The sequence below is a fragment of the Rhea pennata genome, chromosome 13, assembly GCF_028389875.1.
Source record: "Rhea pennata isolate bPtePen1 chromosome 13, bPtePen1.pri, whole genome shotgun sequence".
NCBI classification, from domain to species: domain Eukaryota; kingdom Metazoa; phylum Chordata; class Aves; order Rheiformes; family Rheidae; genus Rhea; species Rhea pennata.
Window position 1 is genome coordinate 21,559,631 of NC_084675.1, and position 27,984 is coordinate 21,587,614.

The following is a 27,984-nucleotide window of genomic DNA, read 5'->3' on the forward strand; positions in this document are numbered from 1 at the left end:
AACAGTTCTACTGCTCACTGAGTACAAGAATGAGGGAGAATTAGTTCTTATCACAAGATGGAAGACTGGCTGCTGCACATCAGGAGGGTGGAATGTTACCTGCCACTTTTCTTTGGAAAAGAAAAAGAAATAAACAGAGGTTAAGTTCACAAAACTTTCATTTTTATTATTTGAAATTGGAAAAGGCTCCTTGGGTAACAATGATCAGGTGGAAAAGTAACACACAAACTTTGCTCAGTTTACTGATACCTGGGACGCAGCAGGCCAAGTGTTGCCGAGTCACATCTGGCTTTTATAGAGCCAGGTCATTCCCTGCAAACCCGCAAATAAAGGGACAAAACTCTGTCCCTCAGGTGGGGGAACAGACGGGAGGTCAAGTTGTTTAAACTACAATTATCATGTTCCACATTGATGTTTGTGGCATTAAACTGAGGTGTTCAATGTCAAACAGCATTTCAGAGAGAAAAGTTCACCCTCCACCTCCGTGCTACCCTCTGTAAGAAGCAGAGATCTGGTGTCTCATCTTCATTTTTAATAACAATGAAAATAAAGTACAACTTATTTACACTCAAAGCCTGCTGGAAATACCCAGATTAGTCAGTCAGTGCCATGTTAAAGTGGTTAGTGCAAATTACACACAAAAATAGGGTACACCTGCTATGGGGAACATAAGGGTATTAACCAATTAAAAAAGTGCAGGTTGCTTTTAATTAAACCAATAAACACAGTTGAGCTGAGTGCTCTTTTCCTCAAAAATTAGAGAGAGACCACAACCCAAACAAAACCCAGAAACATACATTTTAACTTAGCTCAGAAAAAGCCAGTGGCACTCACATTTTGATAACTTATCTTCCACTCCACAGCCTGATCACATGTATCTCAAATATTTCACTGTCCAACTGGTAAGTTACGCTGTCCGCCTGGCCCGCATCGTGAAGGCCAGCATGCAATCCTTTGGCAGCTGAACACAACAGAAGATTATTGGCCATGTGAGCAACCAGCTACAGGACAAAGTTAATATATTATCATTTCCTAAACTAACAAGCTGAGATTATACAATCCATTTCTGAACAACATCCAACACTCTTATTACGTTCCACTAGTCTTAAAATTAATAAAAAACAATAAAAAGTTACTCTTTTATAAAAGTAAACATTGAGCCAGCTACATTTTTTTCTGGGAGTTTGCATCTCCAAGCACGAATTTCTTTTCTCCCTAGTACTAGTTTCCTAATTAATTGCAGTCCGACCTTTATTCTCCCATTCCAGGACAGCCGCAGCAGTACTACACCATTTGCTCCAGATTCAACAGTTGCTACAGAGGAAAGCTGACACCCAAGATTACAAATAATCCTGTCCCTCCACCTCCTCAGTCAAAAAAAGAAGCTGACAAGTCTCTGTGGACTGCAGCAAGTCTTCTTTAGCAACAAAGCCTGATCACAGCACATTTATAGCTATGAAATCAGGCCCAACACAAATAAACAAACCAGTTGGATGAGGATCTTTGATTCTTCTGTTTCCCAGCTGGCTGAATCCATGTGTTTTGACATGCAGAAAGCATGATCTAGGAGCACAACATAGCCTGAGCATCTAAGTCACTTGATTACAGCTCCTGAGCTAGAATTAAGCCCCCATTCAGGTCTTCCAGTACTCCCTACCACTGACAAGCTCTTTTCCATCTTCCCTGATACTTTCCACCCATCTGGGATCAAGGAATATGCTAACTGTCCCCAAGGTAATCTACAGAAGGTGACCAATGTCATATCATCGGCAGTCGGACACTTACTACCATCTGCAAGACTGTACCACACATTATCCCCATCCACAACTCAAGAGAAATATCCCAGAAAGCTGACAACGTGGGTTCAGGAAAGAGAGTACACACCAAAATGTCCTGGGCAGAGAGGTGGTAAAGCCTGCGCCAAACACAAACAAGCAAAGCAAAACACTGCACTACCACCACCACTTCCTACAAGTACCTACAGGGGAGGCAGAAGCAGGGCTGTGGTCAGATCCCCCTTGGCCTTGACTGGCAATGCCAAGGCTTGGATCTGAACAGCCTTCCAAGAAATCTGGTGGCACTGCTAATTCTGCCCAGCTCAGCAACTGCCAACACACAAAATCCTCCTTTTTTTCGCTCCCATTTCTCCAAGCCTTCTGAGGTACAAGCTAGTTCTCCTCATGGCCTTATTCTGCCTCTCCCTGTAAGCACTGATGTAACCAGGCACAAAGGACCCAATATAGGCACAGAGCGCCCAGAGCACTGCGTCCATCTCTCTAGCTTTGCTGTCTTGCCAACTTTCCTCATTCAGCAAGCCAAATCAGAGGGATTTTTCTTCTGAAATGCCACAAAAGCCTACCAGGCTTTGAGGAGTGGAAGGTGAGACGAGAGGAAAAAGGAGGAGCATTAATAAGAATTTGCCATTTTTTGCTGTCTTTGCTCTAGACAGAATAAAGCCACAATGTACCAGCAGTTTGGCCTCTAATTGGGATTAGTACATTCTGACATTTTGAGGCCAATCAGGTACACTATAAATAAAAGGAAGCTTCTACAAGGGCAAAGCTGATCTGTGAAAAGCTACTGCAGCACAACCAGCCCTTCTGTGCAGCCTGCAGCCCTTCTCTCCAGCCAGCCGTGTCTCAGAAGAGACTTAACACTGCGACTGAAAAGGTCTGGAAGTGACAAGCCACAAGCAGAGGAACCGCCCCAGCCTGGAGAACAGCAGATGCACAACAAGCGCCAACAGCCAACCAAGAGGATCTCGCACAAGCGCCTAAGCAGACCTCTAATCAACACTGCACGCAACACTCCCGCCTTCTGCTCTCCGTGGGTTTGCACTTGCCAGCAGACTCCTGTCATAAAGGGCAACTAAAGCAGCAGGTTACAGCTTCTAAAATCATTTTATGACACGTTAGTGAATCACGCTTACGCTGCCTTTACACACTCAGCCAACCAGACAAAGCAAGTTGCAGGGAGGAGACTGACTACAGAGTCAGTGTCTGTACTTGAGAGAGTGACTCAGGGCTCGGATCAAGTGCTTATAGTGCGTTCAATAGACTGGATTTTCAACCTTATTTTAAAAGAGAAAAGCAAAAACTGTTAAGACAGTTACACAAAACTTCAGGATTTTTTTTTTCCAGGTGACTGGGACATGAAAGGAAAAAGCCTCAGGTCACCTCTCTGCCCATAAGTCAACGATCAGAGAACTGCCACTGTCTCTCTTTGCCTCCAGCAGCTCTCCCAGGCCTGTATGATGGGGTGAGACCCAAGGTAACTCTTCCCTCTGCTGACACAGAGACACATCTAACAGGCTGCTCAGAAATAATTTTTTATATCTCATTCACCGGGAAGGTAACAGCCCTTCAGATCCTCTCCTCCGACATAGGCAGGTTTTCCACTACTGACAAAGCAGTACGAAGGAAAGAAAAAAGTGCCCCAAATCACCTTCAAATTCCCAGAGGTTTGAGAAACCTCTATCCAAAGAGACAGGAATGAATCCTGTAAGTGACATAGCCTTCTGCTCAAAATCTCTACTGGAGACTTGGTTCTCACACAGCTTCAGGGAATGCTTGAGAGCCAGAGATGGCAAAAACCCTTATGAGAGTGAAAACAAAAGCTTCTCGCAGTCAGTGAAACCAGGCAGTGACGTGAACATCTCTGTGGAAGGGGCCCAAATCCTCCCTGGCATGACACGAGCGCAGCCATTCACACACCAAGGCCTGCAGAAGATGCAAAGGCAGTTTTGTTAGACAAGTTGATCCTTGCAGAGGAGCTGCTGGGGGCTGGAAGAGAAGACTCTCCAGAGCTCATCGTTGCCAGAGAGCAACTGGGACAAGTGACACATTTTGCCTACAGCCAAGACTTGCCTTACAAACTGCTCTCTCCTCTCTACACAAGTATCTCTTCCTACTCAGGCTTAACAACAAAACGCATGGATGCGAATGTTGAGATGGTTCATGGCACAATTCACAGTTGGTGGTTAGCACTGGCCAAGGCTTTCCTGCTGCTCATCAGAGTCCATAGGAAAACGGCTCCCTGCCCTGTCACCCAGACTTCTGACGGGAGCTAAGATCCACCACACACAACACAGGTCTCACGGGAAGAAATTAAGCACGGGAACCTTATGTGCGAGTTGCCATTGTCTGGGGAAAAGCCGCAGCAAGACTGGGAAGGGGATAGAAGGGTCTTGCGAGCTGATCAGCATCACCCACCTGTCAGCACCAACCGTAAAGGATGCCAGAACAAGCCACAGCAACATTAAGAGAATCCCTCGATGCTCCTTCAGACTGTGCAAGGCAACCTAACACAAGAATGACATGTCACTGGGGTCACATCAGCACCAGTGACAGCTGACAGTTTCTGTCACCCATTGCAGGCAGAAGTCATCAGGCTGCATATGGACTTGTTTCAGCTAGGGCAGCCTTTTTTTTTTTTTTTCTTCCTTCCCAATGCTTTTAAGCCCATTTCAGAAGATCCGAGGAAAACTTTCAGGTACAAAATCAGCTCAAAATGCACCAGCTTATGCACTTCATGCTCATTTCCAGTTCTGTCCTAGCTCCTGTAACAAAGACCCATTATCTCCTCTGTGCCCAAGGAAAGACACAAACCTGAAGCCCCAGCAACAACATAGCCACCAAGCTTCAGAAGCCAGGGCACAGCTACACACTGTCATTTACAGTGGGGATCCTCCTCTTGTTGCCAAGGTGAGAGAAATTCTCAAAGGAAACCACTCACTTCAATTTTAAGTCAAGGACACAGGCATTACATTAGCTTCTCTGGGCAGTGATGCACCCAGAGAAAGGTTTCTGGAGAGGAGGACATGCTTTGTCACTTCTGACACAATCAATCATTAAGCAGCCAGCCAGTCTGTAGTGGGGAAGCCACACAGGTTTTCGGGAGAGGAAAGCAAGCCTCCTAGGAGAACAGACTGGCCTAGAGCACAGCAAAAGCTTAAATAAGTTCCCTCCCTGAGGAAGGTCTCCTCCATGGGAGACTGCTAATGGACAGAGCAGAGGGCTTCCTTCAGGCCAGTCAGCTAGAGACTTTTCTGATCCAACTTTGGCCTTGAGTTATTTTTGTTCTGATATATCCTTTTTGCAATAAGAAAGCTCTATTTCCTCCTCTGCAGGATCCCTTCAGCCATACAAAGCTATGTTACAGACTGGATAACAAGGACTGCCAGGGAGCAATGTGAAGAGGCAGGGAGGAAATGGCAGTCATGGATATTTTAACAGGGATGTGTACATTTGGGGTAAAAAGGCTTTATTAAAAGTGCATGCTTTTATTCAGAGGTACTGAGAGCAAGGAAACCCCGTCCCACCCCTGGCTGGGGAGCTCAGCAGCCTTTGCCACCCCTAGCCCTGTCCATCACAAATCACCCGTCAAGTAGCTAGTGACTGAATGTTCTTCAGCATTTCGTCAAAAGCCTCACGGGAAGGCGCTTCGGCATTCTGGAACGAGACTTTGATCCGGCTGTAGAGGCTGAAGGACTTCAGCTCCAACCAGATGAACCCAAAACGATCATCATCAAAGAGAACAAAAACGCCTGGTGTTCGCTCAGGGCTGGTGAAGCCATGGCCAGCAATAAGCCCCGTCCCATAAAAACTGCAGGGAGAAAGAAATAGCAAGAAACATGTGAGAAGTGTCAGATACCTTACATTTCATTAAAAAGAAAAGTACGATAAAGTCATCCTTATGCTGCCAGACACTACAGAACACAGAGCTTTACATTCAGTCAATTCTTATGACACAGCACAAAACACTACTGCTACCATTTTAAGAAGAACTATCCATTGCTATGTACATTCACCTGTGCCCTTGCTGCTTTCGGGTATTCTAAGAACTATCACTTCCTGAACTTCTCTGCAGTTTCACCCAGTAATCAAGCTGAGATTCATCTCTGCAACTGAAGCTCAGACCTGATAATCCTTATAAGAAAAATATGCATGTGGAGATGGTGTCCAGAGAGGCAAATCTCGTGACAAAAATCAGGGGAAGGGAAAAGGGAGAGGGGGGGAAAAATTCAAGAAGAAAAAAATCTAACTAGAGCCGGGGATAAGTAAAGGTCAACCTAATCTCCAAGCGTGCAGCAGGTGGAGCAGGATTTTACTCAAACACAGCTTGGCTGGGACACCAGGAGCGATTTGGGATTAACCAGCTATTGGTAGGTTTTTCCATGGAGCACAGGTTTTGGCTGAAGATCACCTGCCTAAGCCTCAGCTTTTGGGCCCTTTCTCCACATCACTAAATGAGTTGCCTCTTTGACTCCAGGTCCAATTCAGTAAGGTTTCTCCACATTCTTGCACTTTTTGCTTAGGGTGCTCAGCACCTTCCAGTACTGGCCTCAAGGCCTTAGAGGCCAGGGACAGGTGATAGAAAGCACTATGTTCCCATAGCCAAGAAACACAGATGACACACAGAACAGGTGGAAGCAGCTTGAAGAGATCCACAAACATATGAGGCAGGCAGCTCCCAGGGAAGGCGGGGGGGAAGGAAAATACATGAGAGGCTCTGGATTTAGACATAGTAGGATAGAATTTGCCAAGGAAGCAGGATGGCAGATGACAGTGTAGTAGGAACGAGGGAGCAAATGAGCACAGAAGATAGGGCAGCAAGGAAGAGAATCTGGGTGCAAGAGGGGGCTGGGAGATCTGCATGCAAGTAAAGGACAAGCAAATAAAGTATGTGCCTCAAAGACACCCTTTTTAGTTTCAAAAAGTAACTGGAATGACTAGGCTTTAAAAACCACCAGTCTCTGTTACCAAATTCGGCAGGTCCTAGGATAGTCTTCATTCCTCGATATGACTCCCATGGGTAGCACGAAGGGCTGGGAATCTGGTGCCTTGTCCTGAACTGTCCCTTCAGCTTCAGCCACAGTCTCTTCCCCCTTGGCACCTTCTCCTTCCAGGGGCTGCACAGTGGGCTGGGCAGCAGCTTGCTGGGAACGGTCCTCTCCCTCCTGCCGTTGTTCTTCCTCCTGCTCCTCCCGGCGTACCTGCTCTTGGACCTCAAGGACGATGCGAGAGAGCTCACTAAAATCACGTAGGTTCTCGATATCAGGTAGCTGAAGAGGATGTGCCAGGTCGATCTCCACAGTCTGCTGCCCAGCTGGGATGTTGGGATCTCCCTAAAGACAGGAAACACACCTATGGTTGCAGAGGCATGGTGCTACGCAGATCGTATCTGCATCCTCCGCATGTATATCATCTGTCAAGAAGAAGCCTTTCTAAACATTCCCCCCCCTGACTCTACAATCACTGACTTGACAACTAAAAACCTCAGATCTTGTGCATGGTTCCCTGAACTGCCTATGTCACTCCTGCATTCCTGCTCCTGAAAACAGAATATTAATCAAATGCTATTAACGAGGATGCACTTGCAAGGGTGAAAGACAAAGTCACAGCCACAACCGCATTTCATCAGGATCCCTCCCTGCAGGGCAGAATGAGCTCACTAGCCAGGCTTCAGTTAAGAGCTGCAAAAACTTGGTACCTGCTCTACAGATGCAAATGATCTTTATGGACCTGCTGCCAGCTGCTCTCAGAAAGCAGCCAGCAGGGAGAGACAGGAAGGGAGAACTGGGTGGAGTCAAGAGAAAACTCTGCAGAGCAGGTACTAGCTACTCCACCTGTGTTAAAGTTCACCTTATGCCTCCAGTCTCCACGAAGAACAGGCTTTAGGGTGGTAACAACCGATTACCTTCCAGGCATGGTCTCCTATGGAGCTATGTTATCAAGGAGAGGAAACTAACCGGCAGTCAAGAGAGAAAGGAAAATGTACTCACAGTGATTTTAGTCCCCTTGGCTTTCTTTCCATGAAAGCTCAGCATGACGATTTCCAGCCCATGGCTCCCATACGTTCCTTTGAAGAGACCTGGCTTTATAAGGTCGTCAGGGCTGCTAGGAGGGAGGTAGATGCGTCGATATGTCAAGCAGTTGCTATTAAAAAAAAAAAGTCAGGGAGGTTAAGAGAGAACCCCTGCACATGAAGAACGTGTTTACAGTCTGTTTTTCTAGGTTGCTTTGTGTTATCGTTGAGAGAAGGGCTGGATCTGTGATTTTCGGACACACCAAGTGCAACACATTTTGCTTCAGACCTATGCAAACATTCCCTCCCTCTTCCTTCCTCTACTTTTTCTTTCTACTAGTCCTTATTAGCACAGCAGAAGGTTCTGCAGCAAGGTCGCTGTAAACCTCCTCACTCCCTGGGATATCTGGAGAACCCAGAAGCAAAGTATATTTAAATATCTGCTACAACAAGGTAGCTCCTATTAGAAGTTTGAGTGACAGTTAAAAACCAACTTCTTAGGGACTGTGTAATTTCCACCTTGTGCAGTACAAAGCATATTGCTTACTAATATGGATAATAAGCACGTACCCCCTTGGGATCATGGATATTCACTCTTCAAACTAAAGATCTTCAAACTAAATGCAATTAAATGACTCAAAACCATCCTACTGTGCACAAAGCTATTCTTAAGAATCTGGAACATTATCATTACTGATTTCATTACATCTTATTTCTCTGTACAATTGGAAAGGACTGTGCTTCACTGTATGTTTGCACAGAGCCTGTCACAGCAGAACCTAAACAAAGTCACTGTCCTCTGCCTGTTCTATTAAAATTCATTGTAAGAAAGCATCATGTTATCAGAACAAACGATCCAATGTGGTCTTGAAGTTGCAGCTGCCTCAATACCTAGGAAGAGCTGGTGCCCTTACTCATATTGGCTGGTGTAGATGAACTTCATCAAGATGAGCTCTTGCATGTGTTCATGGAAGATGTCTTCCAGCGTTCGACCCCATTCTTCCCTCAGCCACGTCCGGAATTCCTGCAGCACAAGGAGAAGAAATGAGGTTGAAGCTAGAGTTGCCTCATTTGCAAGTGACAGTACCCAGCATGACTTCATTATGTCAATAAAATTCACCAGTTGAGCCACAGAGAGGTCATACATTCTGCCAGACAGTAGATTGCAGCTGGATTTGGGAACAAGCACACATTGCTACACAGCTGACCTGGAAATCAGCTGAACAAGAAGTAATCATCATGGTAACTGCCCTACACATGCAAGGCACCACACAATAAAGGTGCGCTTAGCTTCAAAGAAATAATGGGTAAAACCATTATGCTTCAAAGAAAAAAAAAAAAAAAGCATAAGCATCAGCTGTTACTTCAAAGTAGCTGACCTACTGTTTGTGTCCCGACTTACCTTGCAATAATTTGTGTGCCCATAAGCTAACTGCTGCGCCCTTATCCTGGTACATTAAACATAAAAGGAGAAGCTTTTCAAAAGCACTAAAGATTCAGGAGGTTAAACCCTGATCATTTAAACACTGACACATCTAAATCCAAAAAGTGCTTTGAAAATGTCTCCTGACATACCTCTACACCAGCTCTGACAAGTTAATACCCTAACATGAGTTAGAATGATAACAGCTTATTCTAAGATAGCAGCCTACCAAGTGATATTACGGCCCTGTTTTCTTTATCTTCTAAAGCCAGATCCTCCAATTACCATAATACCATGCACACTTAACACAGTGCTTTGAAAGTATTAAAGCATTTCTCATCTGCTACAGAACCAGAAAACACTTAACTAAACCTTTCACCCAGCTGTTTCCCATTAGTAGACAGACGTTTTAAAGCTTTGGTTAGAAGTGACTGAAGTATCAGATTTGTCATGTCTAACCAGCTGGGATCCTGGCAGCAACCATCACTACCTGGAACAGCTATTAGCTGAAAGCTTCTGTCTTGACATTCAGACCTGCATCTTAAAAACACGTAGTTTGAGTTAGAAATCTGCTTTGTGGGCCATAGCTGAGATACTGCAGATACAGCACAAACAACCAAATGCAGCTTTTAATCCTTTGGCCAAACAGTGGAAAAGTCGAGTAGATATTCAAGTGCAGCTGGTACTCAATGTAAGACTGTAACTCAAAGACTTTGTTTATATAGACAGCAATGACACTCGGGGTATGGTGAGCGCTGCATGGAGTACAGCACATGCTGCTGTCTTTCCATAGACAGGTTTGCTGTCACATGTGAAAGGTGTCCTGGCACAGGAAGAACAAGGATGCTCAGGATCAAACACCTCAGTACTGAGGGAAAATAGCACCTTGCCAATGACAATTGCCTGAAACAGCCTTTTGCTCAAAAGGATGGATGGACATCACAGTCTGCTCAGACACCTGCTGTACACTGACGTTAGGCACAATCTCCACTCAGACATTATGCAGCTGCAACAGTGGACTGATCCGATATACTGAACCCTTAAACAACACCCTGGCAAACAGGTTCCTCAGGTTCCTTCAAGTCTCTAACAGCTTCTTTGCAAATGCTCTTTAAATAGCAAAGCTGCAGAGCCAAATGTGATGTGCAGCTAGTCTTTGGCAGGCATAAAGCTGTGGTCACTTTAAGTTTTGATTCAAGTCACAAATCAGTACCCACTTAAGAGATCTGAGTTGAAGAGCCAGAGATCACTATTTTCAGTTTTTAAGTATGTTCAGAACTACAGAAATTAGAACTTGGGGGGCCCTCTCTCAGATCCCAACTTTAGTAAGATCTTAGACAAGACAGTAATGCTGCATCTTCAGAAAGGGGACATACAAGCAGCCTTAAGCCAGGCTGCTGGCAAAGCACTCTTACCTCTTGCCTTCCCCCTGACATTCGATGGTGATCTGTCTGGTTGCATTTTGTGGAGAACTCATCCTTCTTTACAATCTGTAGATTACATGGAGGAGAAATTAACAGGTTGCAGAACCTGATTAAAGATGACTGGAACAGTGTAACCAAGACTGCTTCAAAAAGTGGTTAATACAAACGTGCATTTGCTACAACAGAGAAATCATCAAGTGTCAATCACTGAGTGTCAGCTGCAGGACAGAGAAATAAAAGCAGTAAAAGTGACACATTCTAACAGAGAATTCTAATTTCAAGTTGCTTCTCTAGTTGAGTTTCCTGTTTCAAGGAGAAAGAAACAACCCCTCAGGAAGCTTTTCAGATCATCCGATATACTGAATGGATGACACTCAGCCTCTTTCTCAAGCTCTCATCTTAGAGATGGCTAGAAAACAGAGCAGGTCTGTGTGTCTGCTCAGACGTGATCAGCAGCTGCATACGGCCACTTTAGGTACCTTCTCCTCCAGCCTGTACACATGTTGGCGCTCCCACCCTGAGCTAGCCAGCCCAGCAAAAGAGTATAACACAAAGCCGCACAATTGCCAGTGAATAAATATAGAGCAGAGAACAGCCCACACAACTTGTCAGACACACCATGAGGGTAAAACTGGCATCCACACATACCGCAGGGTGGTGGCAGTCACATCCTTAAAGAAACTTCTCCAAGTTTGTTGTCGAGCCCGTTCGCATAGCTGATGTGCATGCACACAAACACACTGCACCCTGGACAGTTGAAGGAAAAAAATGTGGAAAGTGTCAGGGTAGCTCACCTGGATATGGCCATTGTGAGGTCCCTTATGGCCATACATACACTCAACTGTGGCACATTTCCTCTCCATGAGGTGAATCCTGAAGAGAGGTTTGAATCTCATTGGATCATCAACATGAGGGTCATGAGGGGGCAAGTACATCCACCCAATGATGAACAAACCATCTACCTGCATAGGGGTAGGAGAGATAGCAAACAGGATCAGCCTTACTCACTTTCTACTGAGTCTGCAACAAGCAGCTCCTGGACCTTTTCTGCCACAGGGTAGTTGCTTTCCAGCAATTAAACCACACTATATGCACTCACAGCACATCCTCAGTGAAGAGGGAGATGGTTTCTTTATGAGGCTTTCTGCATCACGGGAAAACAAGCAGGCCTGTATTACTGCAAAGGACTTTGTGCTGGATGCTTGGTGGGCAGGCTCTGGAGGGAGAGACTGAACTGAAGCTAGTCAAACTCTAATTGGTTTGAGAGCTCATGCTGGCAGATACTCAGATAGAGGAGTTCTGCTCCTCACAGTAATCTGTGCCTTTTGGACAAGGAATCATTTTGCTCTATTACTCCCAGACAGCAAAGCAAAGCAATCCCCTCTGCTGAGAAGCACAAGTGCCAGCCCTCTTCCTGCATACCTAATTGAATCCTTCCTTGCAAACCTCTGAATCCCCAAAAGAGAAGCATCATCTAAATGGAGAGATCTGAGACAAAAGCAGAGCATTTACCACAGAGAAATGTTTTTTTTATCCTAACTACGCTGAATAAGCATCGGTACAACCAGATGCACTCTTACACCAGTTTGTGGAACAGATTTTTGTAAAACCAGAAGGCCAGAGCTACACTGGCCCTAGTGATTTGTTACAGTTAACCTGTCAGCTAATGAGCCATGATGCAAAGATTAAGGGCTTCAGACAAACTCCTTGCCTATCTGCAAGCAATCCAGGGGCAAGTGTTGTTCATTAACTGCTCTCCCCAGCAGCACAAGAGCTAGCAGTCTCTGTGGGTCTTACACTACCCATTTATCACCATCTCTATATCTGATGTGTTAGTCTTCAGGTACTGCTGGTAAGAATTATTGCAAACTACAGAAAAGACAGGTGCGCATGAACACAACTCTGCAAAGTGTTCAGTTGCAGGTAAAGCTCATGCAGTAAGTGACAGGCCAGTTTTTAAACTGCACCCCAAAGGGCCACAGGGGCACACAAACAAGGAAGGACTATCCGGAAAAAGGTGGTGATGACGACAGGATCCAAAAAACAACCTCTGTGTCCCAATTACTTGCTTGAAGGTTGCCTATTCAGACTTCTTAATGCCACACAGGAAATGCCAACTTCAACAAACGGCAGAAGGACAAACAGTTCTAGAAAGTGCATATAAATGACATTAATCAGTCATCTACACCATAGCCTTTAGGAGGGGGTACTCACCACCACATTCAGCAGTCCCCCATAGGGTCCAATGTCTGGCTGCCATAATCCCAAGATGTGTCGGTATCGGTGCAGCACTAAGGAACAGCAAGACATTGAAGTGAGCACACCAAGGTAAGGAATTGGGATCTCAGGGGAGGAAAAAAAAAAAAGGAAAGAAAAAGAAAAAAAAAAGAAAACTACTGCCAATCTGCATATGACACTGATCATTATCACCTACTACTGTCTTTACTAGGGAAAATTGTCTACTCCCACTCACAGCAAGGCAGCTCTGAACTGAGACCTACCACAAGTTCACATCTTCTCTGTAGTTCTGCTACTAGCCCAGTGCACCAGCAGGAGCTAGTTTCCAGGACTTTACACAACCAGAGAGCTCCCCAGGAATTTTCAGAAAACCTTTACAACACAGTCCTACTGATGCAAATCACATCACACTCCGGGAGCTAATAACAAATAAATTATCTGCCTTCTCCTGCTCAAAAAAAAAAAAAAAAAAGAGCACCTGATATGTCAGACTGCAAAGCAATGGAAAAGAAGGAAGCACATAAAAGCAGTGAGGAATAGGGAAATTTGAACATTTTGAAAGAATTTCCTTTCCTTGTATAAACAAACTTGGCCCACACTTGTTCCAGTGTTAAAAGTTCTCCTTAATATCAGCCACCGAGACAGCCTCAGTGAAGTGCACAGACCATTTCAGCTCAGGAAATCTGGTGGTGTTATGAATTCAATAATGGCCTTAAGAATTCTAAGTAAGCTCCCACATCTCTTCCTTAAAGCTGCTTCCAAATCTCTCTTAAAGCATACTGCAGCAAACTGCTTCCCAGTTTCTCATCCGAGAGCTTTCAATCCTACCAAAATTGAAGGACAAAATGGAAAGTTTTCTGCAAACTGGAGAAAACATCTATTATAGAACTAGCCTAATAAACCACCTCTCTGGAGGAAAGCTTATATACGATACTTGCTTCCAGTCCTAATATATTCAGTCATGAATTTTGTCCACTTAATCTTCTGACATGACCAGTAACCTTCACATGAAGGCATTACACACAATTTACAGGTGTTTTGGAAGAGAACAAGAGGATACAAATTACTTCCATTGTCAGTACCATACAGTGGAAAAGGGAAGCAGGTAATAGGTCCTCCCTTCTAACATCTCGCAGGAAGATACTACACCTTCATTAAAACGGCGTTCATGGCCATCTCAGAAGGCTGCATGAATCAGTTTAAACATACATGACCTACTCAAATAATGGATTTTGCTTTGCATTAATTTACAGGAAGAACTGTGTTTCAGTGCAGCTATTACAATAGTTTTGTTCCTTTAACTACTTAAGACAGCAAGAACTGAGTGTTTTTATTGCACCAAAGCAGAGAACTTCCATGGAGGTCTTGGGCACAAGGGAGGGTTGCCCAGAGTTGCTGCCAACAGGCCTAGAGGAGCCTTTTTCCCATGAGGTAAACAACATGGGGCTGATAGCTTGGTTTCACCCAGTGAGCAGTGCACACCATAAACAGCACTAAGGAAACCAAGCAAACCACATTCCCAGTCTTCTTGTCTCAGAGCAGTAATTACATATTAATAAATAGTATGTACATAAGCTGCTCCACCCACCACAGTCTGCCTTTTCTACCCTGCCTGCATGGAACCGATAAAATCCAGTCTTTTTTTTTTTTATTTTAGGACAGAAAACTTGATGCTAAGCTACTTACAGGTGACGAGTATTTCCTCGTCCTCCTCCAGCTCCTGAGCTCTTAGCTGCAGCAACTATCGACAGACTGTTCAACAGCAGGGAAGTGTCTGTTTAACACGGCAAGCCCTTCACTCCACCGCACACGCCTGTCAAGGGCAGCTTGTGTGCTCACTTTGAGTAAACAACCAGCTCCAGCTGCAGCTCAGCTCACCAAGGCCAGGCTGGTTCAGGAAACCTTGCTGAGTTCATAGGTAGTCTGCTTCACCAGCTGTCCCTGTTACCCAGAAACCTGCGGTTTCAAAGGAGGGAGGAGGCAAACAAAAACCTTCTGACTCTAAAAGAATACTTCTCACTGGAGAGCAGCTTCTGTGCTTAGCTCGCACCACTACTTTGGACAGCTTTTGTAAAAACAGAAGGCTGTCTGGAGCCACAAAATTCTCCAAATGAGCTGCCAGGGAAACGTGCAACCAGAGCAGCCCTCGATACAGACTGCAGCCTAATCCTTCCTCACACCAACACTCGTCGCAGGGGTACCTTAACAGTTAAGATGTCTCTCTCATCCGCTCAGGATCCTGGGAGTTCCTCCTCCTCTTGTTCTTTCAAGAAAGGACATTACTGGGCAAAGTGCCAGTACTTAGCTAAAAGCTGGAACAACTCTCTAAGCAAAAGCTTAGCTTCATTTTTCAGGCCTGGTGTCTATTGGCTTTCCTGCTGTAGTGTCTTCGGCCTCCAGCAAGCTAACAGGGGTATCCACTGCAGGGAAAACCTGATGAATTCCAGCTCTGGCTGTCCCTGCTGGGGAGACAGCACAAGTCTGGCAGTTGTCTTCCTACTCCTCAAAAGGAAACAGCACTTGATCTTTCTCCAAGGCTCTCCTCCACTACACATGCCTCCAACTCTTCTCAATCCTGAAGACTCTTGCCCATCAGAATTTCTGAGCCCAGGTCCTCACAAATGGTAACAAAAACGTATCTGCAGGAAACGTGAGTAAACCCCCCACCCAGTCTGGGTATTACCACATGCAGCCCAGCACGCTTATCAGAGAGAAAGGCAGCTTGAAATGCGTTTGAATCCAGCTGGGAAGGGGCTAGAAAAAGCAGCGAGTGCCCAATCACTCTGCCCATCAGCAGAAGGCAGCTTGGGAAAGGTCTAATGCCTGTGCTTTCCATCTCAAGGAAGTGACACCGAGCAAATGCAAGGCAATTCAAGCAAGCGTCACAGAGCTGGCACACCACAGCAAATACCTTAGGTACGGATAGACGAGTTACAACCCCCAAACGGGTTCTTAAAACAGAAGGAGAGCAGAGGCTTTCAGATGCCATCATTTTAACTAAATCTTCTCTCATCATCTGTTTCCAGCTTTGAGAGTGCAGGCAGAGATAAATGCAAATACCAAAATGGAAGTTCTCACTGAAATCTGCAGCCTTTAAAGCAGGCATAGCTGACATTGATGGGAAAGGAGCTGAATCCACTGCAGTTCTCTAGGACTCTCAGGATGTGGCAATATCTACAAGCAAATTGAGTTGCAGCAGTTTAAGCAGTTACTGCCCCCCAGCTGGTGATGAAAGGCTCGCTAGTAGACAGAGTTGTCTACTTCAATGAAGTGTCAGCCAGGCCAGTTTAAAACTCCAAGGAAAGCAATCCAAACTAACCTGGCTAACACTGCATGAATATGAATTAGGAAGCATTCATATAATATACATTCAGACAGCTCAGCCTTTACACACAGGAGAGAAAAAGGGGAAAATGGGCAGTCACCTCTTAGACCACGCTGGCTGTTCCATAATGCAACATGCCTTTAGAGAAAAGGGGACATTAGACATCAGAAGTTTGGGGCTGCAGCTAACAGTATTAACAGAGGGCACAGCACAAAATGCCACTTCAGAGCCACCACAAACTGCATGCTCAGAGCAAATAACCAGCTAGCAATCTACAAAGGAAGCCCACATCCTGAAGGGAAGCTCTCCTTCCCATCCAGCTCCAGAACAAGGTTGGTGTTGACAGGCAGTACTGACAAACCTAAAACTTCTACGATTCCTGCTGCAGCACTGTTGCTGGTTTTCTGTTGTGACTCACATTCAAGATATGATCAGCATGGGCTGCTCTAAACCCGCCCTGAATGGCCCATGTTCAACCACTGTCTAGAAGGCAGGTAAGTCTGTAGCATCCACGCTGTTCATTAGCATGCGGCAAAAAACACATTCTCAAACACCAGTGAATTAGTAACTTGAGTTTGCAGCATCTCTCTGCAGTGACCTTACTCTGCATCCCCAAAGAGGCATTAGGGCCAGCTTGATACCCCTCTCCAAATGCCAAGCAGTTTTTGATTTAACGTCATTACTGTTTCCCCCAGCTCCTGCAGAACAGCAAGCATTAGACCCCAATATTTTGCTATTCTTCCCACAAAACAACATCAGGAGCAGAAGAAGAGTTTATTCAGAGTAGTTTCTTGACTGAACAAGGCAAATTACTCTCTGAAATGCCACCACCTGCTTCTTTAGGAAATACTCTGCTAGAGCAAAGTGTGTTATGTTCCCACTGCCTAGGGAGGGAATTAGCATGTGAACTCTTTGAGTTTTTCCCTGGGAAAGGCTGCAGACCTGAATGCAGCTCACTGGACTGAAGCAGGATTTTCTGAGCTTATTTAGACTTCACTTTCAGGAGCCCTCACCAGGATATCTGAATATTTCTTTCTAAGAAGGGCACAAGCCATGAAGAGCACAGTGAATGCTCCCCTATGGTGAACATTCTTCAGAGACCCTTCTTTTTGGGCCTAGTCACAGCAATTTTTTAACTCAACTTCAAAATATGACCAACATTCTTCAATGCCTGTCTTACTCATGCTGTCACTTTACAGAGTCAGAATAAGCCACTAATGAACCATAGGCAAGAACTGACTAACCAACACCCCTTGCGCTTGCCAAGATCCACCCCAAAGTATTTTGCTTAAAGCAACATCACACGCCATGCAGCGTCTTGTGTGTGCTTAGTGCAGGAAGCATCAACCAGCAGGAGGTACGTACGGCAGGTGTAAACATCTCTGTACTCCATGTGCTCGTAGTCGGGAAGGATTTTCATAAAACGCCCCGACTTCACTCGTGGGTTTATACCTGAACAGACACAGCAGGTTAAGTACCAAGAACTCCACTCCTCTGTAACCAGCACATAACTGTAAGATCAATCTGCACCAGCTATGTAGGAAAGTCAAACATCCTTTTGACTTTACTACCAGTTGTGGTGCACTGATTTGCTTCCATCAGCCTCAGCTATATCCAGTCAGCAGGATACCAAACTTCGCATATTCTACATTCCCACAGGCAATCTTTACCAATGGCATCCAATGAATTCAAAGTGTAATCAGGGTTTCTCTCAAACTCTGTAGTGTGACAGCAACAGGCCCCACTGCTTCAATAAGACCATTTAGCCAAATAACTAAATGGATGGTAGCCCAGGCCTTGGATTAGTTATGGTCTCTATCACTTGGGCTAACAGTTCCCAATTTCCCACACTACTTCTTAGAGAAGCACATTCAGTGGACAAGGAAGTGCATATAAGTCCTGCTGGTAGACTCAAACGAACTCTCCTGCAATTACAGAGGATTATAGGACAACAGAGAACGTGGGGACACACTACCAGGAAACAGTTCCAAAATCACTAAGTGTTGGCAAATAGTGTAAACCTGAGCTAAGGTAGCACGTTGCTAAAAGCCAGGAAGAGCTGCATTCTGACTTCAGAGTAAGCAAAGCCTATGCAGGCCTCTCATGCTTGCAACTTGGGACAGTTACTGCTTTTGTTTCATAAAGCAGAACCCTATTTGAACAACCGTAAGCCATAGCTCAAGTGCTACAGGTTAAATCTTGTTCTTTTTTCTAAGGACCACAGGCAACTCCACACCACAATTTGTGGTGATGGAGCCAAGATAACACAGGCTGGCAGAGATAGCGAGAGAGCTCTCTGGGGCCTAGACAGGTTTTCCAAGCAACCAGCTCAACTTTTGACTAGGAACAGTAAGATTTGGTGACAAGGGAAGCAGCCTCAGTTAGAACACATCAGTTCCTACCCTGCCTTGCTTTTTCCCCTCTGATGCTCCCCCACCCCCCACTGTAAAATAGAAGATGTGCATCTATCCCACCTTGCAGAAAGCACGTTAGATCTTAGGAGTCTGTGTCCCACTCTCTCAGCCCCTCCCAGAACATACTGACACCTCTGCAGAAGCCTAGCCCTGCCAAACTCTCCTCCTTTAGGAGCAATCCAAAGGAATGTTCATCTCTTTTCCTGCGGCACTTTTCCAATGTCATCACAGGACAGTATTATTTCATTGAGTGCAAAGGGAAGCCAGAGTGTAGTGGAATTACCATTACGGGCAACACTTGGTTACATTAGGGTGTGGGAAGCCTCCAGCTTTGACAAATACCAGTTAATTCTCTGGCAAGATCTGAAAAGGGTAAAGCAGACAGGAAAGGAAGAAAAAACTCTCAATATATTTGTCATTATAAGATTTTAAATCCAGTGCTTTTTTTCCCCAGTAAAGGAGTCAGGGACAGAGATATCCCAAATCTTGGCATCTCTTTCATGTTAAAGCCCCAGACACTTCATCATCAAAGATAAAACTCCTGTCATTAGAAAGCAGGTCTGAGCAACTTCTACTGTTAAAGTTTAATAAATATTCCACGTGTATGTGCTTTCAAAGTTGGTACTAAACAAAGACATACAGATCTACGTCAGCTTTATCACTTACGTTTGGCATAAACATCTCGACAGGACACTCCCGTGATCTCCAGCTTCCGCAAGTTTTCACAGACACCATATTCTGTAATGACACAGATAACAATATCAATCAACTCTCACTCAAAGGTGTTTGCTACCCAGATCTTGCTATCTACAGTTTGAACAGAAAAAGAGCTCTTATTACGTGCATGCTTGCAAGTTGCCATGTTATTCTGAGAATCTTACTGCTGTTCTGAAGTGGAAGAGGAAAGTTAGGTGTAATTTCACTGCAGCCCAGGATCTGAGAGTCTAACACATTTTACAAGTGATGCCTGCAATGAACACACAAGCACAATAAAGTTACAGATGCTTACAGATAGACTGAAAAGAGTACAAAGTGTGGAAGATGTGCTCATTCCAACTGGGATAGTCTGTCTGTTTAGATCAAATCATTATTGTGTACAGTAATTATTTACTCCCACTTAGGTATCCAACAGGGAAAACTGCTTATTAGGATCCTAAAAAAGGTCATAGGCTTTAAAAAGAATGAATCTGAGACATAAAACAGGCATCAGCATGTGCAAATACAGTCACACTTGAAAGCATATCTGATTGAGATGACTGTTCGACACTCAAACGCCTTTGATTGCTGACAGAACACCCTGAAAACAAAGCAATCCAAGCTTCTCAAAAGCAGCCTTGAAGCAGAAAATGAGATAACTCATTTCAGTTTCAGGAAGTCAGCACTGAACTTCTAAAAAAAAAACTCTAAAAATTAAAAGCAAGTACAAACATTTCAATGCAAGAAATTCTTCGAAGACAGGAGGAAGGAGAGGAAGGAGCTCCTCAAAAACAGCAAAAAAGAAAACTGCTGCAGATATCCCATAAGATCTCAATTAGAAAAACTATTCTCCTTGATGTAAAATACAGCTATACTACAGATCAAACATCAGCTTCCCTTAGCAGTTCCTAGCACTTGCCAGATACAAAAGTCTGAAGACCCACATCAAATCATCCAATATGAAACTTAACCTCAGACAAGCTTCCTCAAATTAACAATCTGCCATAGCTGCCAAATACCACTGTCTACCGCTGGTAACTTGCTCCAAGTTGAGAATTCATCTTCCATACATGAGAAAAAGCAGAAGTTTCCCTGAATTAATTTAACCTCATTCTGTCTGTAAATACACTTGTACACGTATCTGATGATAAAGCACACAAAACTACTGTGTGCCTGCCTCTGGGCAATACGTGTTCTGTCTAACATTGCTTTGAGTTACTTTAGGCTAACATCAGAACCAGTTTCCAAGAGAAGCAGCAAGTTCAAAAAAGGTAAGAGTGGGCAGAAAGGACAACACGTTCATTAAAAGATGTAAGAGTCAGCAGCAAAGTCCCTACGACCGCAGTAGCAAAAGCCAGAGGATGCTCCAAGTGTATCAAAAGTAAGATGGGATGAGGAAGTACGACTAGAGAGAGAGGCAGGCAGGCAGGCAAACTTGCAGAAAAGTACACCCAGCCCAGCACAGAAAAAGCTGTGTGGTACTTGGCTATAGTTAGTTGACCCTATATAGCAGTTCTGCCAATCTGTGAAATCAGAGCTCTGTCTGAGGCTAAAAATTCCGACCCACCCCGCAAGTTATCCCATGCTTGTTCCTCCTGCCAGACTGCGTAAGGCTTTCAACCTGCATATACACATGAATGGATATGTGTTTGGCAATTACATCAAATGGATGGAAAGAACAGTCTGTTTTCTCAGCTGATCAGAAAGTTAGAGATCTTTATAAGGTGACAGAAACAGGGTGGTTATAGCCTGCTGTTTGGAAACAGACAGCTCTTTTCACGTAAACAAATATTCACCTGGCCTCAGAATCAGTCAGATACACTTTGTGCAGCAGGCATTGCAGATAGATTAGATTCAACAGTGTCATAGGAAGATATTTAGACTGCATCAGAAAGGGAGGAGACGTGCAGAGGAACCGGCCCAAATGGCACTGCTCCATGTTGCTCTTTAACAACGATACCAGCACAGTGACATTCTCTCTTCCTCCAGAAGGTCCCAATTTCTCTCAGGCATAGCACTTTTCCCACATCTGAAAATCACTTCAGGGGCTCAGTTATAATAGATTTACTACCAGCAAATATCTTGAAAACAGCTGGATGGGGCAGCTAGTGATTTGATGTTAAAGCTCTATTCCAGTTTCATGAAAGTGACCTTTGTAACCAACAAGGAAACTGTAAGAAAGCAAAACCACCACTAAGGATGCATTTCTGAAGTTTAGCAGTTTATATATTTCCTGAAAAGATTCAGGGTTCTCCCAAATAACAACAAGCACCCTTGCAAAAAAAAAAAAAAAAGAAAAAGAAAAAGAAAAAGAAAAAAAAAAGAAACACTGAATTTTAATATTGCTACACACTATCTGACATTAGGACACCCAAAGCTTATAAGAAAGTGTTCTTAAGAAAAAGATGTTATTTTAAAATTGTCCTTTAAAATTCATCTCATTTTATGATAGCTAATGCTTACCCTGTTTCGTTCTGCAAGCTTAACTACAATCCATCAAGAACCCCAGCCTGAGCGCTCAACTCTGGATAAGTGCATCACTTTAGCCACTCTGACTCATGAGCTTTTAACACCATGAGAGGTGCTTGATGGGAAAAATAAGTCTCTTAACTCTCAATCCCTACAAATATTCCAGATATCATAAGCAAGAAAGCTGGCCATCGCTTGATGATCCAGAAGATCAGAGGAGCATAAAATTAACAATAAGAAAAGTGGCAATGTAGTTACAGAAAAGTAAAACTGATAAGGTTTTCTTTACAGAGAATGGATAGCTTTTCCCCAGAAAAGCTTTGAGAGACTCAAGCTTTTGAGGAAATTCTACTTCAGTGCAATTAAGTCTATTTTAAGGAAACGATGTCTCAATGCTACAGCTCATTGAGAAAGTATCTCAAAGAGTTAAGAGACACAGAAATTCACATGTGAAATTAATGTGGTTAGAAAATGGCTACTTAAAATCCTGTTCAAAAGCAAGGGTGGACAATAGTTTTTAAGTTCTCATTTGATCAGCTGGAAAGCCTGTGACATTACATTTATAAGGAGTCCTTAAAAGATTAACCAAATACATGGTGACACAGTGCTGTTTCCATGGTCACATGCACAGGAATTTAGAGGACTTGGAAAGGTAGTTCCCATATATTATGAACTGTACTAATACTTTTGCAAATGTAGTTTACTCCCTGTGCTGCTCTCACCATACGCTCCAAGCCTCGCATTCCATTTCCTTGCTAAAGGAGAGGTCACACACCTCGCCCTGTATGCCCTGCTTCTCCATGCCCACTTTCATCCATGATCTCCCCCCATGGCAAAGAGATTCTTTCCTGCAGTTGTGATACAATCTTCTAGAAAGAGGAAGCGTTTTTACTATCTTTCAAAACCCATTTTTTTGAGGATAGGTTTCAGACAAGCTGTTTTCTTTTCCTGGCTGCCAACAACAATGCAGTAAAAATGTGGTTCCATCAATCAACATATAGAAGAGCCCGTATATCAAAAGCCAAATCACTGCTATTTCTTGCCCCTTTCCTGGCATTGCAACACCAGTAAGCAGCTGCAAGTACTGTATCCGTAATACAGAGAAAATCAGGATGTCTGGTAGACCTTGACACCCTTACTGTTGCTAAATTTCAGCTGTGCCCTAACAAATCAATTCCTCTAATTAGGCCTGGGTAAAATCATGTTTACAAGGCTGCACACAGAACAGAAGCACAGAAGCTTACTGGATTATTTCAGGGACGACAAAAATGGAAGATTCTCAGGTTAGCATCTCTGGAATACTGGGTGGACAAATTTGGAACCAGTTCCTCGTTTCCAAAAGCTGAACTGTCAGATTAAAACATACCAAATATGTTCCCAAATACTTCTCCCAGGGGAAGGCTTGTAGTTACCACTAAGATAGTCTGCAGCTGCAAATAAGAAGCAGAGCAGAAGGAGATGTGATCCACAGCAAATTAAAACATTTGGGGAAACCCTAAAGCAAGTGATCAGTAGTTTCAGATCTACAACTTAAACAGATCTAAGCCAGAGCAATACCCCTTGCAGAAAGCCTACAGCTAGTGAGCATCTGCCGCTGGCAGCAAGAAACAGCAAACCATTGGCTTTTAGACAGCAATCCTTAACAAAGGACATAGAGATGAAGAAAAGCCCACCAGGGTTCACCAAAGAAACACACTACATGGTACTTTAACCTCACACAATGGGAGATTAAAGTCTTGTGACTTATTAAAACCACCTTTGCATTTAATAAAGTGCAGCACTACAAAAAAAATGTTCCTGTTATGGGAGCTGCTGTACATCAAACTCCTGCATGGACTCTCTACTGTCTTGTAAAGAGCTGAACTCCATGCAGCAATCCCCTCTCTGAGGACATAAATCAGTTTTCCCACTCCCCTCCCTAGGAACCTATTTCTAAAAAACTTACTGAAGTTAATATCTTTAACACCTTGGCTAACACTATTCAGCAGGCTGAAGAGCTATTGGGGATTGTTTTTACAAACAAAAAGCCTTTCCATACAAGTTCTAGATTTAGTTATTCTGAACTACTGGTCTGCTTTCACGTGTTCTTCTGCATTTGCGCTATTTTATTTTTAAAATAAGTGTTTACCATTTAAAATTGACCATCAGGTATTAATCACAGTAGGTCAGACTATCAGCAGGGGTAAAACATGCTTTAGCTCTGCACCCACTGCAGAGATCAGCAATCTCCTATTTATAGCATAGTGAAAGTAACTGCAATCCTGCTCTTGCCAAAGAAGCAATTCAGGGACATTGTTTACCCCAAACAGTTGCAATGATAAAAGGACAACTGTCCAAACACTCCTGCTGCCAGTGTGTTACACAACTATCTCTGGTTAATCCCATCACTCTCCCAATTCAGAATCACTAGTCAAAGCCACTCCTTCACTTTCAGGAGGACAAACCCTCTGGATACTTGCACTAATCACAAAAACATTTTCAAAACTGCCATGGAGCAGAGCTGGCCTCTAGTGCAAAGGCAAGATGCCACTGCTCACCTGACTGACTGACCTAGGCAACAGCTCGGCTTTTATGTACCTTCAGCACTGCTCCCACCCAAGGTGAAGGTAGAAGACAACCAACACAAAGCACTGCAACAGTTAGCAGCTCCCAAAGAATGGTTCTGTTTAATTTTAGGACGATCTTCCCCCTCCCCCCATCTCTTTACCATTGTGTGTTCCTGGGACCACTAACATGTTTACACACACAACTGAAAGTGGCCTGAAGTCAAAGTTTACCTGTTACTTCCTCAAAGAGCACTGCTCTGCAACATAATCAGCAGGCTTCAGAGTAAATAAGCCATCAGTTCAAGGAGGAATATGCTAAGAGATGCACACATGCTCTTGCTCTGTTTCTAGGAACTGCAGCTTCAGGAAAAAAGCATTTTACTATGTTATGCTTAACCTCAGACAGAAACAAACATCCACGCAAAGACCATCCTCATTTAGGAAGTGGTTTGTTTTTGAGAAAAGGTTATAATTAGTTAAATTTTATCTTTGACTATCATGTCATCCATGTACTGCTATATGGAGATACTGTACAAGATTTGTCTGTGTATTTACATACTAACATCTGAAGTCCATACACCTGCACAAGGGGGTTGCACTGATCACATAGTTGCATACACACAGTATATGACTTTGAACACATTCATTAGCTCAGTACATATAACAGCATTACTGAAGCCTATCTAAAGAAATCTAAAGAAAATCATTGCTAAATAGCCCATAAAATGGTGACTAAGTTTACACACACAAAATACAGAAATCTGAAGTTACAGTATCACCACAATGGTAATTACTTATACAGCATCTGCAGAGCAATATAAAGTACTATGAACAGTGTCACGAGAAATCCAAATTAAGAACAACTTGGAGAACCGTAACTAGTTAAAAGGTTGCAGTAACAGTTTTGGAAATGTAGTAAATTTTTCAGCTAAGAATCTGCCCAGAATATCTGGCATGCCATTTCTTTGGTACAATTACCTTGCTTAATCAAACTAGCAGTCCACCTAGCTCAATGTACTCCCTTTGACAGTGGTGGAAACTGATACATGAGAGGAAATGTTAAAAAAGAAAAAAAAAGTTAGGAAGAGCATTAAGAACTGTTTTTAAATACCTCTCACCTACTAGTTAGTTCATGGCTTTGAGACAGGAGTCTTTCCATAATACTCTTCCATCCTGTTCAGTTGAGCCCAATATTTCTTTAAACTTCAGCTAAGCTTCTAGACACTGATTCATCTACTACTAAGAAAATCCAGACAGTAGTTGTGATTTTAATAAACAAACATATTTCATCATCAGGCTTTTTTGTAAACAAAAAAGTCTATATTAAAAAAATACATGTATTAATATACAAACATATCAAAACTTATCAAAATAACTAACTGGTCAAGTTCTGTATATCATCCATGAAACATAAGGGCTCTACTTACATCAGACAAAACAGATATAAGAATGAATGCTATTTTATTAGTCTGTCTCCAAAAAACAATGTTAAGCTATTGGGACAATAGGATCATCTCATGCTGAGCTAAGGAATAAGAATGCTCTGGCATACATTTCCTGGGTTCAGCCTTTGTACTGTCCAAGGGTTCTTGGATAGCGCTGACAAGGCATGAATTCATTCCTGCAAGGTTTAACGCATTTGAACACATCCCATTGCCTGTGGCAGAGAGCCACTCTAACATACCTAATTTTTTCATCCCAATGCCCTCACTGGTATTAAAAACAGAAAACAAACAACAACAAAAAGATATACATGACTTCATGAGCTGGCAGCAGATGCACTTGGCAAGACCATACTATGAAGAGAGGCAATGAACACAGCAAGACAGGACTTAGGAGAGTAGAACAGCCACTGCACTAATAAAAGAGGACAGAGAGCCACACTGGTAAGAAATAAGGACAAGGAGAAAGAGCCTTTTAGAATTTTAGAATGGCAGCCTACGAGAGCAGGCCCACAGCAACGTAGACTTGAGGCATCACTGAAGAAATGCCTCCAGTCTTTGCATTACTGCAATACAGCTCTCTTGCAAGACACGCTCCCCAGGAAATGCAGGTGCAAACCAGGAGCCCCAAGGAACTTGGCACCATTTTCCTGCGATGGGGCAGGCACAGTGCCTAGCTGCTCCCACAGTCACGGGTGACCCACCTCAGGCCTGGCCTGCCCACCTCCATGCATGAACTGGACCCCAGCAGGCTCCTTGCTCTCCCTGTACACTCCCTGCCCCACAGGCAGCAGCCCCAGCTGCACCTCCAAGGACTGCTTTCTCTCCCCACCCAGTCCTGCCCTGCAACACACCTTCAGGACTGATCCTTCCCTGTGCCCCCTGCCCCAAATACCTCAGCCTCAGCATTCACTCCTCAACTCCACCATCTGCCCCCACAAGGACATCCTGGACAGAGGCATCACCAGCCAGGGGCTGGTCCCCCCCACACCTGATGCCCTTGGCTGGAGCCACTCACTCTTCATCCCTTTTCCACCAAGCACCACCACAAAGGACGCCTGCCCCAGGGGATGCAGGATCTACCCTCTTCACCATCACACCTGCATACCCATCCCAGGGACCCCAGTAATATACCGCCTATCATCCAACTTCCTCACAGCTACCCTGGCCATCCTGTGCCCCAGGGAACCTTCCCAGCCCCAGAGCAGGCCACCAGCTCAAAAGCATTCACCTCCTCTCCCCTGCCTCCAAAACCCCCTGCCTCTGGGGTCCCCCCAGCTGGGACCACCATGGCCCAGCTGCTCTCCCTGCACCGCTTGGGTTCCCCCTCCTGCAGCCCCCACATCTCCCTGCATCCTCAGCATCCACCTCTTGCCCTCTTCTCCTCCCCCCCCACCCTGGGGCACCAGTCCTTCGCCCCCACATCCCCCCATTCCTTCCCTAGACATCAGCCCTCCAAACCCGGCACCGCCTGCATCCCTCACAACCCACCCCCTGCACCCTCCCTAGGCCTCCTCCGCTTTCTGCACCCCACGAAGGTCTGCTACAACCTGCAGGACCCCCACCCTGAACACCCACTCCCCATCACCTCTCTGCACCCTCCGACATCCCCCGGCCCCATCTCCTCGCTGCCCCCCACCGCGCAGCCCCGGCCCCACCTCCTCCCTGCATCCCCGCCCCGCACCTTGCTCCCTCGGCCCCATCCCGGCCCCATCTCCTCCCTGCCCCCCTCCGCGGGGCCCCGGGCGGGCGGTACCTTCGCGGCAGCGCCGCCGCCAGATGGTGTCGGTGCGGAGGATGCGGCGGAAGGTGGTGCACACCCGCGCCAGGCTGGGCAGGTCGGTGCCGGGCAGCGAGCCGAAGATCTGCACCAGGAGCTCGGGGGGCAGCTCCAGGAGAGAGAGCGAGGCCCGCGCGGCCGGGCCGGCCTCGGCGGGGGACGGCGCGGGCCGCGCGCCCTCGATGCGCTCCTCGTCCTCCTCCTCGCCCTCCTCCCGCCGCGCCGCGCCGCCGCCGCCGCCGCCCGCCTCCTCGGGGTCGGTGTCGGTGTCGGGCTCGCTGTCGGCGGCGCCGCCGCCGCGCCGCTGCTCCCGCGCCGCCCCGCGCCGCCGGCACCCGCGCGCCGGCCCCACGCCGCACAGCCGCGCGCACACCGCCATGGCCGCCGCAGCCGCTCTGCGCGGCGCGGGGCGCGCGGCGCG

The 27,984-nt window shown here is 45.1% G+C and overlaps 1 protein-coding gene across 3 annotated transcripts; it reads right to left on the reverse strand.

The window, feature by feature from the left end:
- Positions 1–140: 140 nt before the first annotated feature.
- Positions 141–27,942, reverse strand: FBXO31 (F-box protein 31). Of its 3 annotated transcripts, XM_062586161.1 has the most exons (10): positions 27,540–27,942; positions 19,297–19,368; positions 17,582–17,668; positions 12,868–12,944; positions 11,448–11,615; positions 10,645–10,719; positions 8,721–8,830; positions 7,784–7,937; positions 6,762–7,126; positions 141–5,604 (listed from the first exon to the last, which is right to left on the reverse strand). In XM_062586161.1, exons 1-10 carry the CDS (start codon positions 27,940–27,942, stop codon positions 5,382–5,384), a joined length of 1,734 nt encoding a protein of 577 aa, XP_062442145.1. In that variant the 3' UTR covers positions 141–5,381. The 3 variants fall into 3 exon arrangements, with proteins under 3 accessions (XP_062442145.1, XP_062442147.1, XP_062442148.1); XM_062586163.1 differs by lacking the exon at positions 17,582–17,668; XM_062586164.1 differs by lacking the exons at positions 17,582–17,668; positions 19,297–19,368; positions 27,540–27,942 and adding an exon at positions 14,578–14,622.
- Between the last annotated feature and the right edge of the window lie 42 nt (positions 27,943–27,984).

Bases quoted from the DNA above. Each gene is read 5' to 3' on its own strand.
- FBXO31 (XM_062586161.1), bottom strand. From the start codon at position 27,942: ATGGCGGTGTGCGCGCGGCTGTGCGGCGTGGGGCCGGCGCGCGGGTGC. The intron at 12,945-17,581 runs GTACGTACCTCC...GCTGTTCCTTAG, and splicing joins CAGAGATGTTTACACCTGCC to TGCTGCACCGATACCGACAC. The intron at 5,605-6,761 runs GTAACAGAGACT...TTCTCCCTGCAG, and splicing joins CCTAGGACCTGCCGAATTTG to TTTTTATGGGACGGGGCTTA.